The sequence below is a fragment of the Camellia sinensis genome, chromosome 7 (genome assembly GCF_055761805.1).
Source record: "Camellia sinensis isolate YWXY chromosome 7, ASM5576180v1, whole genome shotgun sequence".
NCBI classification, from domain to species: domain Eukaryota; kingdom Viridiplantae; phylum Streptophyta; class Magnoliopsida; order Ericales; family Theaceae; genus Camellia; species Camellia sinensis.
In genome coordinates, this window is record NC_138967.1 from 193996041 (window position 1) to 194012652 (window position 16612).

Below are 16612 nucleotides of genomic sequence, written 5' to 3' on the forward strand. Positions count from 1 at the left end.
ATCTGACACAGTAACTTTTTTTTGATATCCCTCAATCTAAAAGAGTGTTTGGAATAATGTAAATAAATATAATTTTTAATTTTTTATAAAGAATTTGTAAAAAAATAAAAAATGATGTGATTTATAAAAAAAAGGATAATCTTTTTTTTTTTAAAAAAAAAAGATAAAAAAAGATAACAATATAGAGGATGCAAAATATGCCTAAATTACGGGTAGGGGACACGTCCTTTTTTTTTCTGGCTAAAAAACAAAAAATAATAAAAAAATCATGACTTTTACTCCGCTTTTCACTGCACTTCTTCGTCGTCTTCGTCTACGGTGCGCATCACGGACGATATCGTACGATTCAAAATATAAGTCCTCCATTGTAATTTCATCATAAACCATGCCCTATAATTGGAACTACACTCCTCTCGGTGTAAGGTCTCTCTCCTCGGCTTTCCCTATAAATTCGATCTGTCGGTATCCACCTTATCATGCAATTCTCTCTCTCTCTCTAGATCAGCACAACACAGTAAGGATTCTCAGGTCTTTGAAGATATTTTCTTCTCCGTAATCTGCAAAACTCAAATCGACTCACAAGGTATATCAACGAACCTACACACTTATATATAGTATCTTTTAATCTGCATTTTGATGTATATATATGTATATATAATGGTGATCGTTTATCAAGTATGATCTCAACTTGAATCTAGAGATTGCATTCCACTGGATCGGTGTATTCTGTTTCTGTGAATCAAAAAATGGTGAGGCTTTTGTGTTACTTTATTGATCTTATTATGTGTGGGAAAGAATGGGCGTTTCGCTGTAGCATTTTGTTTTGTTTTGCATTGTCTGTTTGTGATTCGATAATGCATTATAGAGATTCTTTCAGTATCTGCAAGAAGTGATGAAATTAGTAACTTTGATTCGTGCGCGATTTAATGTATTGATGTTATTGATCATTTTTGCGCAGCACACTTGGTGTAGATGTGCATGAATCATAAAAACTGTAGGAATGCAACCGACGAATTGATTTTTGTGGAGTAGAGGTGCCTACTAGATTGAACACAGCATGTTGTGGAAATTGATTGTTAAAAGGCGTTTGTAATTAATTGAGTAGGAGATTTTGGTATATTAGTAGAAATTTCAGGTTTTTATTTGATAACAGTTAGTTTAGAAGTTCATGATTTTTTGAAAAAAAAAAAAAAAATCAATAAAGAGAAATGGTACAATTTGAAAGATCATTTTCCCTGATTAAGTGCTTTGGAATTAATTTACAGATAGTCCTATTGTATGAATGGAGGCTGAGAAAGACAGTAGTTCTGCTGTTTTTTCTTTCTTTGATTGATATACTTCTACATTTCAGATAAATTGTTCTGCAAACTCAGGAAACATAAAGTGATAAAACCTTGCCTTTTTTATTAATTGGATTGATTATTATTGCATTGGAACTGAAAAATGTGGTTCTCAAGATTCAGTGATCCATGGTTATTGCCAAACTTTATAAATTTACTCTGTCTGATCCCTGATATGACTGGATTTGTTCAGATTAACGAGGACATTATGGTAGCATGTTGGATGTGTCTTGATTTATGTACTTAATTTCCGTATAGGAATTGCTTCATATCATTTGCAAGACACATTGTTTCTTTTTTATTTATGGTATATGTATTGGTATCTTATAACATCAATGGATAATTGCTGGAGTGCCATTTGAACTACATACATTCATATTAATTGGTGAATCTCCTTAATTTGACTAACCAAATGGCCGTTGATAGAGTTGAGTGGAAAAGAAGGATTCATGTAGCTGACCCCATTTGATGGGACTTAAGGCTTGGTTTGGTTTGGTAGAGTAAAAGAACAGAAAGTCTAGCTTTATATGCAAAGGATGCCAACTGCCAGCATGTGCAAGTTATTAATATCTTATTCTGAACAGTTATCCCTTGCATGACTCCACTGATCTTTATTTTTAAACATGCAGGGTGTAGGAGGTCTCACCACATGGGTTCTACTCCTAAATCAGTTGTTGATTTGATAGAAGCTTCATCAGGGGCTCATTTTTCTGGATTTCACTTGGATGGGTTGGATCCAAGAAATTCAGAGTTGGAGCAACCAACAACCTCAGCTGCAGAACATTTGCATAAGCAACCTTTTGTCATTGGTAAGTGGAGCAAGAGATCTTATGTAATATTTGTCATAATTTCTTATTGACTGCATTGCATCTAGGCTTAACTGAGGAAAATCATGTTTTCAGCTTTCAGCGCTACATAACATTGAAATGAATCTTTAATTTGAACTGTTAATTCACCATTAAGCATAAATATTGGAAATTGAGGTGCTAGTCAGTTATGTTGATCTTAGAGAGATGGAGGATGGGCTAGGAAGCACGGATACGGATACGGATACGGGATATGGGTACGATACGATATGGATACGGCGATACAACAAAATTTGAAAAATTAGGATACGGGTACGGCGGGGATACGTTCATAAAAAATATTATTTTTACAATTTTTAGTAATGTAGCATACATAAAAATAAAACTTCAATTCAAATTCATTAATGTAGTTATCTTTTGGCATGAACATAAAAAAAAAAAAAAAAAAAAAAATTCATCAATTCAATTAAATTTCAACAATATAGCATCACCCGTAACAACAACCATAATGCAATTCAAATTAAGGGGGGAAAAATTTACAAAATTCATTTATTTAATAATAAGTTTATTTATTTATTTATTTGCTTATAAGAAATTAATTTAAACTAATTTACAAAGTTCACCTTATTTTAATTCTTTTAAACTAATAATCAAAAAATTTACAAATATAAAAGCTAATATATATATATATATATGATATCAAATGGGCCAAAAATATTACTGACAGAGTATACTTCTAAAAAAAATATATATATATACATATCAAATGGGGCCAGTCTACAGAGGTCAAAAGGGAAAGCGAGAGATAGTGCGAGAGGGAGAGATAGACTGAGAGAGGAAGAGAGTCAGATCGAAGGAGATATGTCCATCCAGACTAGAGAGATCGAGCGAGCGGGAGAGGGAGAGGGAGAGGGAGAGGGAGAAAGAGAGAGTGAGATCGAGTGAGAGGGAGAGAGAGAGAGGGACGAACCTGATCGATCGATGAGCTGCTGATAGAGACGACGACGAGTTGCTGATAGAGACGACTCATCTCCTCTCCTCTTTGCTGCTGTTGTTGCGACTAGGTAGGGTTTGGTTGATTTGTTTTTTTTGGTTTTATTTTACCTGTTTTGTTATTTTATAGTTTGACCCCTATTATATGTTTTTAAAATTATTTTTTTGCCCCGCCGTATCCTGAAAGTATCCCGACCGTATCCTTGAAGTATCCTCGCGTATCCCAAACATATCCGAAATTAAAAAAATTAAAAAAAAAATAGGATACTCTTTTTCCCGTATCTAATACGTATCCCGCCGTATCGGGCGCGTATTCGTATCCGATACATATCTGATACGCGTACGGGGGCCATTTCGGAGTATCCGTGCTTCATAGAGGATGGGCTTGTGGTCATGGACTTTCTCAAGGACATGTAAAAAGTAAAATTAGGAGCATATGGAGATTAATGGCTGGGTTAGGTTGAAGGCCTACCAAACTCTACTCGTAAGTGCTTTGTTTGCTGCAGTTGGTTGCTCAACCCAAGCTTGGCTAAGACTGGGTTAGTCATTTTGTATCTGTTATTGAATTTAGGGGTGCTTGGCTTTCTCTCATGTCAATTGGTTAAACTTACGCTAAAGCTTGTTTCATAGTAGGGAAATGTTTGGGACCCCCTTTGGGGCTGACCCCCACACCCCAAAGTGATCTTGGCCCTCCATGTATGTGTGAGGCCTACTCATGTATGTGTGGGGTCCACATCTTGAGTGATCCAGATTTGTGGGGGTCTTGTGGGGGTGGGGGTCTCAATCACCACTCTTTATAGTATAAGATGTCAGATGTGTGGAATCCTGTAGTTATTCTTCAGTTGTATGTTGCTTAACTGAGTGGTTCGACCAACTGAGGGAGGGCAGATTGTGGAGTATTTGGCCTAAGGGGAATTGCAGATCGAAGGTCCATTGATGAGTAAAGGAAAAGAGACTGAGGTTGGGCTGTAGAAGTTGGGCCATTGTATTTGTCTTTGATCAAGGGCATCATGCCTAATTTCCTATGGTATAAAATGATTTGTGGATGGCTCTAAGGAGTTTAACATTTATCAGTGGGTGGAAGATTTTAGCGAGGCATTGGCTTGGGTGATGAGGAGAAATAAAAGCTTTAGAAATTACCTTACTTGCTTATCAAAAATAAAAAATAAAAAATTCAGCGCTTCTCATGAGAGGCTTAAGGATGATGCGATGAGTCTATTTGAAAAAAAGGTGGGGCTTGAAAGTGTGTAGAGGGTTGAAGTGGGGGGTGGGTGCAGTTGTCTAAGTGAACGACTGTGAGGGAAAAGTAAAGAACTTGTATAGCTAAGTACATCATGTGGAGAAGTTGGGATGGGGGTGGTTAATAAGGGAAATGGTTTCTGGAAGGTGTTGAGGTGGGGATGCTAATCTGGAAAGAAAGATTCGATTAGAGTTTATGGTGTTTACTGGGCAAAGTTGTTGATTGGAGCTTTTTCAAGTAATGTGTGTTTCTATTGGCAATTCTGCTGGACAGGAGTTGCTGGAGGTGCAGCATCAGGAAAGACTACAGTTTGTGATATGATTATTGAGCAACTTCATGATCAGCGTGTTGTACTTGTTAACCAGGTATCTCCTTTTTCTTTTTCTTCTTTGTATTCTTTTTCTTAATTTTTTGAATTATTTTCTTCCTTTTCAAGTATTGGACTGGACACTATGAATTGATTTTTCTGAAATTACTTAACATCATCCATTGGATTGTAAGTAATTCCCCTTTAAGTTCTATCACAAGCCTCTTTTTTCCCTCTTTTTTCATTGGTTGGGGGGTTGGTAGGGCTGTTAGGTAATCATCAACTATTTGTTCCCTGAACTGAGAGTATTCAACTGAGCTTCACTTGTTCTCTCACATCCTTTAATGGCTAAATAGGATAAACAAGAACGACATGCTTCTTGTTAACTGCAAACTTCAAGTTGCACCTGAGCACACAAACACCACTTAATAGGGCTCAATTTGTGTTTGTGATTTTTTCATCAGCTCACCTATGCTCTTCTTCAATGTCTCTCTCCTCCCGTGTGTGTGGATGTGTGGCTGTGGATGTGTGTTTTATCAGCATATAGAATTGAAGTTTCATCCACATTTCCATACATTTGCCTCCCGAATTTACAGCAGCTGATCACCACTTCTCTTTGATTTCTTTGATGAGGTGATTTATTTTTCATTGCAAGTAAATATCTTGCTGTGGATGATCTGGCAGGATTCTTTTTATCACAATTTGACCCCAGAGGAACTTACAAGAGTTCATGAATACAACTTTGACCACCCTGGTGAGTTTTGCATCTGGAATTTGATGATTGCATTCTTTGGTATTGCTCGTTTTCTAACATGAATTTTTAGTTGATTTTTCAGTTTCTTCTTAATCGTAAACAAATTTTTTTATTTTTCTTTATTTGTTGTTTGCAAAGAATGTGAACTTATGAAAGTGGACATCTGGATTAGTAGTCACTGTATTTGTACTTATCAACTGGCTGCCGTGACTCGAACATTCTTCTAGTGTTACATCATTGAAAATTCTTTGAATCACTTTGTTTAGGGCCCATTTGATAATGCTTCATTTTTTGATATAAGCATGTTTGATGATTGTTTTTGCTGCAACAGTAGTGGCAATGGTTTCCAAAATTTTAGAAAAAGTGAAGAATTAATTCACTTGTGTTGGAACTAAGTTTCCAAGTCTTCCCTCCCTTGGCAACTCCCCTCCCCTTTCTCCCCCCTTCCATAACACCACCCCCCCCAACACTCCAGAAACCCTTCAGGGAAACTCTCCCTCCTCCGGCAACTCACCAAATATGTTCTCTTATTTTTGTCTTCAAAACATCTGTTTGTACCAAGTATCTTTTCTGTTCTTGTTTTTTTACAAATAAAAGAAACAAAATAAAACATTTTTTTATGAAATGAAAATTGGCAACATTACCATAAGCAACCTTAGTTTATGGCTTTTTGTTAACGTTACCATATGCAACCTTAGTTTATGCCTTTTTGTTAACGTTACCATATGCAACCTTAGTTTATGTGCTCTTTGTTAAGATTTAATTTTCTTTTTAAATTTATAAGTCCAATTAAAAGTTGCAAACTGATGCTTTCCAAAATTTTCCATTGAAGTTATTGTCTCCTTTTTCCTTCCAATTTTTTATTTTATATTTTGCTGATGAGGAATTCCATCTCACATCTTTCAAACTTGAACACTGGGTTTCAATAATGTGGACTTGTTATATCTTGAGGCTTGGATTATCATTTTTTGGACCACTAACATGCTATTTTGTTGTGACTATGTTGTTAAAGCTTACAACTTGTTCATTTATTTGACAAATAATGTATGTAGTAATTGTTCACTCTGTGCTGGCAATTTATGTAAATCTGATAAGCTACATGATGGAATTTTTTTTTTTTGTTTTCGTTTTAATATGTCAATTCTTTACTTCATCAGATGCATTTGACACCGAGCAACTATTATGGGCTATGGAGAAGTTGAAGCATGGGCAAGCAGTAGATATTCCGAAGTATGATTTCAAGAGTTACAAAAACATTTTTCCAGCTCGAAGGGTATACTTCTTTAAACATGGAGGATAAGAAGCATGTAATTTTATATATAGATGATGTTATTTTAATGAAATTTCTAGAATAGGTGAATAACCATCGAGTGGCTTTTCTCTCGACTTGCTACTTGTTAAGTTAACAAATTGTTTTTAAGGTGTTATCACTTTATTTATGTCTGAAACTTTATAGTCTTAAAATATTCATCAACTCACTGTGTGTTCATAAGTTGCCCGCTCTTTCATTTTTTACATGCCCTTTTTATCAGATGTGTTTTAGACGGTAATTCCCATGCGGCTATGATTTATTTATTTTTGTTACTGTTCTACCCAACTCACTGTCATTTCGCAGCATTGTTCTAATGCTATTATTAGTGTTCTTTTACTCTCAAAAAAACGACCGGGTCCTGAAGTTGTAATTGGGTGGAATCTAATGTACCTGCTTTCAACTTTTGTGTTATTGCCAATACTAACTACCGATGCCATGATATTTTGCTAGGTAAATCCCTCAGATGTGATAATTTTGGAAGGCATTCTCATTTTCCATGATCCTCGTGTGCGAGATCTGATGAGTATGAAGATTTTTGTTGATACAGGTTCCTTTCTTCCTTTTTTTTTTTTTGATAAGTATTCTTATTTTATATTCATATTTTTTTCATCAGAACATTTGATATTCTTATTTTGTGTTTTCTTCCCCTTTTGTGCTTGGATTCATTATATTTTGTATTTTATAAGCTTATCATGTTTGACTAGTGGCTGTGTCATGTTGTTGTTAGTTCAACATCCAGAGATCTATAATTCCCTATATTTACATATTTATAGAAAAATAAGGTTGTATTGTAGTTTGATTGGTTTTCATATCTTGAAGTTTTTCCCCCCATCATTTTGGAGTGGGCATATTTGCTTATAAGAGATTATAGAGAATATTCAGTTAGGTATTGTTGAAGTTGGGTTTGCTGATAGATTCTTGATATGAGTTGACTTGCAGATTTTCAATGAGGGTTTTTCAGCTGAGTTTTGAAAACATGAACTGTGATAAATGATCAAACTAGGTTCAAACTAAATATTTTTTTGTCTTCTGTGGCATCCATCTTTAATTGATTTATCATGACAATCTTTTGGGTCACTTCATGCTTCATAGTGTTACTAAGTTGGACTGTTAAGGTTATGGTCTTAACATTTGAAAATTTTCAGTGCAGATGCTGATGTCCGCCTGGCAAGGAGAATAAGGCGTGATACAGTTGAAAAGTGTAGAGATATCAATATGGTACTTGATCAGGTTAGCAAATTTTCATTTTCTCTTTCCAAGCACATTTTTTAAGAAAAAAATTTGCACTTAATTTTCCGAAAGTGTGTTTTTTGTTATTTGGTTCAATTTCAAGCTATTTTTCCATATATAACCAATTAGTTTTTTATGCTCTTGTTTTCATTTCCTTTGTTCCACATTCATGCTGATACTCATTTAATTTTGATCTTGTAATTTTTGTGTTCATCTATTTCGTATTATATTAATTGAGAGTTCATTTTTCATGCAGTATTCAAATTTTGTGAAACCTGCTTTTGATGACTTTATACTTCCAACAAAGAAATATGCAGACATTATCATTCCCCGTGGAGGAGACAATCATGTAGCTATTGATTTAATTGTCCAACATATTTGTACAAAACTGGGTCAACATGATCTTTGTAAAATATATCCTAATCTTTATGTCATTCAGTCAACTTTTCAGGTACTTCTTTTCTTGCACTACTTGCTAATTTAGTCCACGCGTGAAATACATCCTAATGTAGTTTATTGTTTTTGGAGGGGCCATATTCCTGCAGTTCTATATTTTCAGTTAATTTTAAGCTCAATTTCCTAAATTATCATAATTTATTATGAGTTTTGGTTTTCTCATTCAGATTCGTGGTATGCATACTCTTATACGTGACGCTGAAACAACAAAACATGACTTTGTTTTTTATGCTGATCGTTTGATTCGTTTGGTGGGTATTCGTCGCTGTGAGATAGGTCCATTTGATAGTTCTTGATTTTCTTGTTATGACCATTTCTTTATCTCACCGCTTTTACCCTATTTTATCCAGGTTGTTGAACATGGTCTGGGGCATCTTCCATTTACAGAAAAGCAGGTGATCACTCCAACTGGTAAGCTGATATTATTACTTAATGATCCTATATTTTCCATTATTTATACTTCAGGCCCTCCAAGTTTCTCTTTCAGCCATTTTAATGCATCTTTCTTTTAGTATTGTGTATGTTCTGCTTGCTTTCTGTACCTTTCTTTTGCATGCCCACAAGGGGTATCGATTATTTGTGTGGCAATGCAAGCATTATCTCATTTGTTGGTTTGTGACATCTACTGTTTGTGTGAATCAGGTTCTGTATATACTGGTGTGGATTTCTGTAAGAGGTTATGTGGTGTCTCCATAATTAGGAGGTATTTATATTTTCTTGAATCAAATTATGTTCCTGTACTTTTGTCTTCAAAAAATAACATCAAGGAATTAGTTACATATTTGTAGTCATCTAATAACTAGAATATTGCTTACTGTGTGACAGTGGCGAGAGTATGGAAAACGCTTTGCGGGCATGTTGCAAAGGTATTAAGATTGGGAAGATTCTTATTCATAGAGAAGGTGACAACGGACAACAGGTTTGCATCTCTCTCTCCCCCTCTCTCCCTCTCCCTCTCTCTGCATCTTGTGCGTCTGTTTTCTAATACATTGAAAGTTACATTAACTGGTCAATACATTACCTGGTCAATTTCTAAACAGCTGATATATGAAAAACTGCCAAAGGACATTTCAGATAGGCATGTACTACTGTTGGACCCTATCTTGGGCACAGGTTCGTATGTTCTCATAGTGAAAACTTCCTTTTGTCAAGCATTTTTTTTTTTTTTTTTGTAAACTTTTGTTTATATGTGTAGATCCATATGCATCCCCGCACGCGCGCGCACACACACACATTGTTGAAAAAGTGAACAAAGAAAATATGACATTCATGAGAATGCCCATGTTCTCTAGGCTATGTTCAGTGATTTTATGAAAGGGGAGGAAAAAGGAAATTTTGTCAGTTTTCCCTTCTCATTTCCTTTCCCTCCACAAATCCCTACTCAAATCGGATTTGATTCAAACAAGGCCCTAAGATTGTAACAAAGAAAAAATGTGACTGCTCTATCAAGCCACATTTGGATCACTTCTACCCTACGTCTCGCAGTTATTGTCAACAGCTAGATTTTACTTGTTACCTGAAATGAAACAACCCTAATTTGGATGAGATTTTTCTCTACAGACTAGACTTGGGTAATATTGTTCTAATTATTAAACCATTTATTTAGGGAATTCTGCCGTTCAAGCTATATCTTTACTGATTAAGAAGGGTGTTCCAGAGTCCAACATCATATTCCTTAATCTGATCTCTGTAAGTTTGTTAGGTGCACCTTTTTATTATGAGAGTTCTTTTTAGCTTCACTAACATGACTCGCTGCAAAAATTATGTCATAAATTTCAATGTTCTTTTAATGCTAGGCACCTCGAGGAGTTCACGTGGTTTGCAAACGTTTCCCGAGAATAAAGATTGTGACCTCAGAGATTGAAACCGGTTTGAACAAAGATTTCCGTGTTATACCCGGCATGGGTGAATTTGGTGATCGATATTTTGGCACAGACGATGATGACGACCAACAAGCAGTGGTGGTTCCTCCACAATAATTTTGGGAGAGTTTGTTAACATTTTGTTCGTTCCATCCTATAATCATTTCCCAACAAGGATCACTACCGGAGAGTTATATTATAGAGTAGTGAGCCGAACTTGTTTGATGGACATTATCAGTTTTTTGCAAGTAATCTAGACTCCATTGAACTTGAAAGTTAATTTTATCGTTTTTCAATTGAAATATAAAGAATACGGGGGACTGGTTTTGAGCAATATGGTATGGGTTAATATAATTTTTTTTTTTTTTTAAAGATGGCAAAGTTTTATCTGTGGTTGCATATATCCATTTAGGCCCTGTTTATTTGGTGGGATTTGACCTATGGATAGAACTTCATATCCATTCTATGGAGGAGTTTATTGTTTGGTTAGAAATTAATAGTCTGAATTAAGAGTTCAACTGAATTTTTTGTTGTTCATATATGGAATTATTGTGTCCTATGGGGGGTGGGATATAAATAGTGGGATAATAATCCTATGAGATTAACTTATACAAATACACTTTTGTCCTCCAAGATTGGGAAGATTCTCATTTCATAGTCCTTTCTTAGTTGGCCTTGTGGTTGTAGGGGCTAAATAGAGGGTTTTATTTAAATTAAATTAATCTCTATCAAGTTGGAGCATCAATTGCATTTAAATCAATTGGTTGGTTGGAATACCAATCGTACTTGCTCTGAAACCCAATAATTTCTCTTGGCATGGTCCGTCACTTACCCAATAATTTTGACGGCTGATAATTGTCCAAATCAACAATGATTGAAACTCCTAATTTTGGGAATCTCCATGACTTCTAAAATAATCTGGATTATTCATGTGAGAGAGATAGGAAAAAAAAATAAAAATACATGAATAATTCAGATGATTTTAAAAATCATAGGGTCTCTAAAAGGGGGAGTCCAAATATGGGTCTCAATCATATTTGTTGTCCACATAATTGTCTTTGGATGTAGCGCAAGTCGAGTGGGATCTAATTATAAGGGGAGAGAAACAGAGAGGTGGTAAGTTCCAAAATATGGCTTTGGCTTTGGGACGTGTAGCTCTTCTAGTTCAAGTTCAAAAAAGAAGAATGTGTACGAAAAAGTTTAAAAATACAAAAAGTTTTAAGCATAATATGTGTATATTTTGTGTTTGGAATTTTTTTTTTTTTTTTTTTTTGTATTCTTAACACAATCCTATATATACAAGTGGATGAGGAGGGTCATGAGCTTTTCCACACAAATTCGTCAAGAGGAAACTAGTTTGGGGATGGATAAAGTTGAAGCAAATGCCATATGGCAGGGACAGTGATCACTCATTCCTTCATCCCAGGATGATAACCTTTGTTGGGCTAATCTTATGACACGTGTTGATCAATCCTGAATTGGATCGAATAATTCCCCTTTGGTATATTCCCATCAATAGATGTAATCTATATAGACTCCTCCCTGTGAACCTTTTCTTACTCGTATATTTCCCCTCACTGTCTTCCCTATCCTACCACCCCACTAGCCATGTCGGCCTTCTTAGGAAATTATGCAGGTACTCTCTCTCTCTCTCTCTCTCTATATATATATATATATATATATATTTATATAATGTTAAGCTAGCAATGTTATATCGCAATACCATCCATAACGTAATCACAACTATAACGTTCATAACACAACAATAATAATTGCTTATTCATAACTCAAAGCAGCAAAACTCATACTAGGCCTAACCTTTACACAATCATATATTTCTCGTTTAATGTTATGTAGGTACTTTTTAATGAAGCTTGTTAAAACTATTTATAGATTTTTTTTAAGAGGTTTGAGAATTAATTTTTTTAGTAGCTTTTAAATTTATAAAAAAGATATATAAAAAAGTAGAAAGAATGATTTGATGTGATTTTTTAACTAAAAACTTTAGTTCCCAAATAAGGCATTAATATGTATGAGAGTGATTCTTGTAACTATTACTTATAGCCTATGATACCAAATAATTCAAATATGCTTAAATAGAGGAGTTGATTTCAATTTCTAACAGGAGAAAAATTACACCAAAACGAACCTTCGTCACGCAAAAAAGTAAGCTTTTATCCAGAGCTACATTATTTACACAAAATGGCACACAAAACTATTCTCAAGCCTATATTCCATTCTGTGTTTTGTTTCTATGCTTTTATGCTTCTAGTATTCATCTTTAACAGTATGTCTCATTTGTTTTCTCTTACTTCATGCTCTCTCTATAGAGGAACTAATCAAGAATGCCAAGTACATTGCCACCCCCGGCAAGGGCATTTTGGCCGCGGATGAAAGCACTGGCACCATTGGTAAACGTCTGTCGAGCATCAGCGTTGAGAACACCGAGCACAACCGCCAGTCCCTCCGCGAGCTCCTCTTCACCGCTCCTAATGCCCTCCCCTACCTCTCTGGTGTCATTCTCTTCGAGGAGACCCTCTACCAAAAAACCTCTGACGGAAAGCCTTTCGTCGAGCTCCTTAAGGAGAACAATGTCATTCCAGGTACCAAAGTCAACCATAGAACTTGTTAGCGAAACCCTATATAAAATTAAATTGTATAAAGTCTGAAAGTGGATTTTTAATAGGTTGCGTAGAATTTAAAATTGAGCTTGACAATTACTTTTCTTAATATTTTTTTTTCTACCTTTTTCGTTTTTAGTAAAATTTTAAAAAAAATTCACTTCTAAGTTGTACACTGCACTATGGTCGCCTAAAAATTAGAAACAAAAAAAAATAAAATAAAAAATAATAATTGAAAAAGACTACAAATTTGATTTTTTGATATGTTATGTAGGTAGAATTTGGAAATTTTGTCCTCACAGCTTTTTTTTTTTGGTTGACTTTTTTCGTCTTTTATAAACTTTTTAATCTTGACAACGCCACTGCTCAGGTATCAAAGTCGACAAGGGTGTTGTTGAATTGGCCGGCACCAATGGCGAGACCACCACCCAGGGCTTCGACTCGCTTGGATCCCGGTGTCAGCAGTACTACAAGGCCGGTGCACGCTTTGCCAAGTGGCGTGCCGTCCTCAAGATAGGCCCCACCGAGCCATCCGAACTGTCAATCCAGCAGAATGCCCAGGGGCTGGCTCGCTATGCAAGGATATGTCAAGATTGGGGACTTGTCCCAATTGTTGAGCCAGAGATTCTAACTGATGGAAACCATGACATCAAGAAATGTGCAGCTGTGACTGAAACTGTGCTTGCAGCTGTCTACAAGGCACTCAATGATCACCATGTTCTTCTTGAAGGAACACTTTTGAAACCCAACATGGTCACACCAGGCTCTGATAGCCCAAAGGTAATGTGCTAATTAATTAGTTTGTGAAATACAAATCTAAGTATTCCACAATTTGAACATGTGCTTCCTCTGTCCAGTTCAATATGATATTTTACAGTTTAAGATAAATATTTAGTTTATAGGGTCAGACTAAACTGAGATTTTGAGCTAGTTTAATTTTTAAATTGGGTTTAGATTTAGAATGAGACATTCTAGCCTAGCCCAGCTTTATCTGTCCATTTATAAAGTATTTAGTTTTAATATTATATTCTTCAAACACATAATAAACTAGAAAATTAATAAAAATAAAGAAAAGTGTATATAGCTTCTTTCCATAGCTTAAATTCATACATTTGTTAAGAAGGCTAAATTATTTTTACTACTAGATTTTGTTAATAACAAAAATTCAATAATTATTAAGAAAATCCCGATGCATTTAATAGCTCTACCCCCAAAAAAAAGAACATGTATATTGGATTAAATGGCGAACTTAAGATTTAAAAGTTATTTTGAGGTTAAGTTTGAGATGGCTAGATTAGGTTTGAAGTCGAGTCGGGGTTGGGATGACACGTGTTCTTCCTATGTATGGTAAGCTCGGCCTAACCTACTCTACGACTATCCTTCCGTATGACTCTTCCCAAATTCCGCCACGCTAGAAGTTTCATGCACTGGTATTCCTATTTTTACCATATGAAGATGTATGTGATTTTAACTTTATTTTGAAACCTCCATTACAATTTATGATTTCACAGGTGACACCTGAGGTGATCGCCGAACACACAGTTTTAGCATTGCGACGAACAGTTCCACCTGCAGTACCCGGGATTGTGTTTTTGTCAGGTGGGCAAAGCGAGGAAGAGGCAACCCTCAACCTGAATGCCATGAACAAGTTAGACTTGTTGAAGCCATGGACACTTTCGTTCTCATTCGGGCGAGCTCTGCAGCAGAGCACACTCAAGACATGGGGTGGGAAGAAGGAGAATGTTGGGAAAGCTCAAGAGACATTCTTGCTAAGGTGCAAGTCCAATTCTGAGGCCACTTTGGGGAAGTATGGTGGTGGTGGTGGTGGTGGTTTGGCTTCTGAGAGTTTGTTTGTTAAGGGTTACAAGTACTAAGAGCTTTGTTTGTTTGTGAGGGAATGACAGATTGGTAACCTGATATATGAGGGAATGACAGATTGGTAACCTGATATATGACCTTGTATTTAATTTTTCCTCTCTTACAATGCATAATTTTCAATACATATTCTACAGATGATGTTGTTTAATTTAATGTAATCTATACTTCTCAAAAAAGAAAAAGAAAAATTTATGTTGTTCCAAAAGCATTCCTTTGTTATATCGTATTCAATGTGTGTGAGAGAGAAAAAGATTTAATATGAGTATGATAGTTATTTAAATAAATTGTTTATATCTTATTTTAATTTTGAAATTCAAATAAGTTTTAAAAAATTGATTATTCAGAAGTGAGGAAATGATATTTTTGGCTTATACATTTTGAAATACTAATTCCATTTTAATATTAGAGAGTAATTGGTAGAAAATTGTGCATGACAAATTTATATAATGGATTCAAAAATATTATTTTGAAAAGTATCTAAAAAAGTAATGTTACATAAACATAATGATATGATATTTTGTGATCCTTTTATTTATAAGAGGGATTTATATTACAGTAGGACAGTTTTTTTTTTTACAAAATAAGGAGGGGTGCAAGTCATATTTGTATCTCCACAACTTCTCACTTGCACACCATCACACAATCAATTACACCTCACATATTTTTGTAATTTTTTTTTCTATCTCCCACTCTATTACAATTCCCTATATTTATAATGAAAATATCTACCATTGTCTTTTGTAACTTTATAAATGTTATTATCACATTATACTTGTAATTTCTGTATAAAAATTCAGTTAACATATTGTACAGGAGCCAAATATCCGACGTTATCCGCATTCTTTGTGTCCAAGTTACGCTTCCTGTCGACTGACCTGAGAACACAAAGATGGTGAGCTACCCAGCGGGTGGTTGCTGGAAAGCCCTTTCGACGATCAAGTTAGCACACAGAGAGAGCGGGAAATGAGAGAGAGAGAAAGGGGACAAAGTGGTAGGTGAGCTTTGATTAGAGGATGTTCCAGATTTGAGTATAGAGGCGCAGCATCATTTATATAGTTTCTGCGCGCGCCTTTGCGTCCATTACCCTCTAGACGCGTGGACCTACTTTCCTTTTACGTTCTCCCACGTGTAGTGCTTATACAGCTAATCACCAAATGACGAAACTGCCAAACGGTATTGACGTGTTCGGACGACGAAATCTTCTTTCTGCAGTCTCGCCATGCAGCGTAATACTCTCCACCGAGCTACTCTTAGTGCAGCCCCACGCTATCACTTATGACCGTGCTACCCGTCTAGTTTCCTTGATGATTCCTCATCGTGGGCTCAACCGAGCTCCCCAGTCATCATCGAGCTCCTGCTCGGTCGAACTTGATCTTCTAAGGACTAATCCCGTCAAACTCAGCAGAGCACACATCTCCTCCGGGCTGGCAATCCAAAGTTGTTCTAACACGACCGGACTGAGTCCTTGGTCCAGCGTGCACCCAACGCCTAATCGAGCAAGGACTTTGACTCCGGCCCAAACTAGCTCGGCCTAATATTAGGTCATAAACCTTCTTCTTAATTGCTCATTAATTCTATCCGCTCCAGCGTGACTAGGATTACATTTATAAGACGGGCTCGCTTCATTGCTTGATCGTCCGTTATTTCGAATGGTCTGCTATCTTCGACCGCGCTAATCTTCGTGCTTGGCCTAACGACTTACTCGATTGGTGATTCATCTTTTCAGCCTATCGCTTCATGCCTGACGCCGATCTCGTCATGGCCACGTGGCGTTCATCCATTGGTCCCGTACCGCCAATATAGTTGTCCTACA

General features: G+C 35.9%; 2 protein-coding genes across 3 annotated transcripts; both read left to right on the forward strand.

The window, feature by feature from the left end:
• Positions 1–305: 305 nt before the first annotated feature.
• On the forward strand, positions 306–10634 carry LOC114315677 (uridine kinase-like protein 3). 2 transcript variants are annotated; one of them, XM_028262294.2, is made up of 15 exons: positions 306–583; positions 1970–2149; positions 4653–4744; positions 5371–5440; positions 6598–6713; positions 7203–7299; positions 7903–7982; positions 8239–8433; positions 8606–8689; positions 8789–8849; positions 9081–9141; positions 9264–9357; positions 9479–9551; positions 10045–10127; positions 10235–10634. In XM_028262294.2, the coding sequence occupies exons 2-15, from the start codon at positions 1990–1992 to the stop codon at positions 10415–10417; spliced, it is 1449 nt and encodes a 482-aa protein (XP_028118095.2). In that variant the 5' UTR covers positions 306–583; positions 1970–1989; the 3' UTR covers positions 10418–10634. The 2 variants fall into 2 exon arrangements, with proteins under 2 accessions (XP_028118095.2, XP_082736414.1); XM_082880288.1 differs by lacking the exon at positions 4653–4744 and having other exon boundaries at positions 410–583.
• A 20-nt stretch (positions 10635–10654) lies between these two features.
• LOC114315679 (fructose-bisphosphate aldolase, cytoplasmic isozyme 1) lies at positions 10655–15004 on the forward strand. Its single transcript, XM_028262295.2, has 4 exons — positions 10655–11936; positions 12631–12903; positions 13292–13701; positions 14433–15004. The coding sequence occupies exons 1-4, from the start codon at positions 11909–11911 to the stop codon at positions 14793–14795; spliced, it is 1074 nt and encodes a 357-aa protein (XP_028118096.2). The 5' UTR covers positions 10655–11908; the 3' UTR covers positions 14796–15004.
• Positions 15005–16612: the final 1608 nt, after the last annotated feature.

Coding starts and splice junctions, on each gene's coding strand:
- LOC114315679 (XM_028262295.2), top strand. CDS start 11,909: ATGTCGGCCTTCTTAGGAAATTATGCAG. Junction 11,937..12,630: donor CTTCTTAGGAAATTATGCAG/GTACTCTCTCTC, acceptor CTCTCTCTATAG/AGGAACTAATCAAGAATGCC. Junction 13,702..14,432: donor CAGGCTCTGATAGCCCAAAG/GTAATGTGCTAA, acceptor ATGATTTCACAG/GTGACACCTGAGGTGATCGC.
- LOC114315677 (XM_028262294.2), top strand. CDS start 1,990: ATGGGTTCTACTCCTAAATCAGTTGTTGATTTGATAGAAGCTTCATCA. Junction 6,714..7,202: donor ACATTTTTCCAGCTCGAAGG/GTATACTTCTTT, acceptor ATATTTTGCTAG/GTAAATCCCTCAGATGTGAT. Junction 8,850..9,080: donor GCAGGTGATCACTCCAACTG/GTAAGCTGATAT, acceptor TGTGTGAATCAG/GTTCTGTATATACTGGTGTG.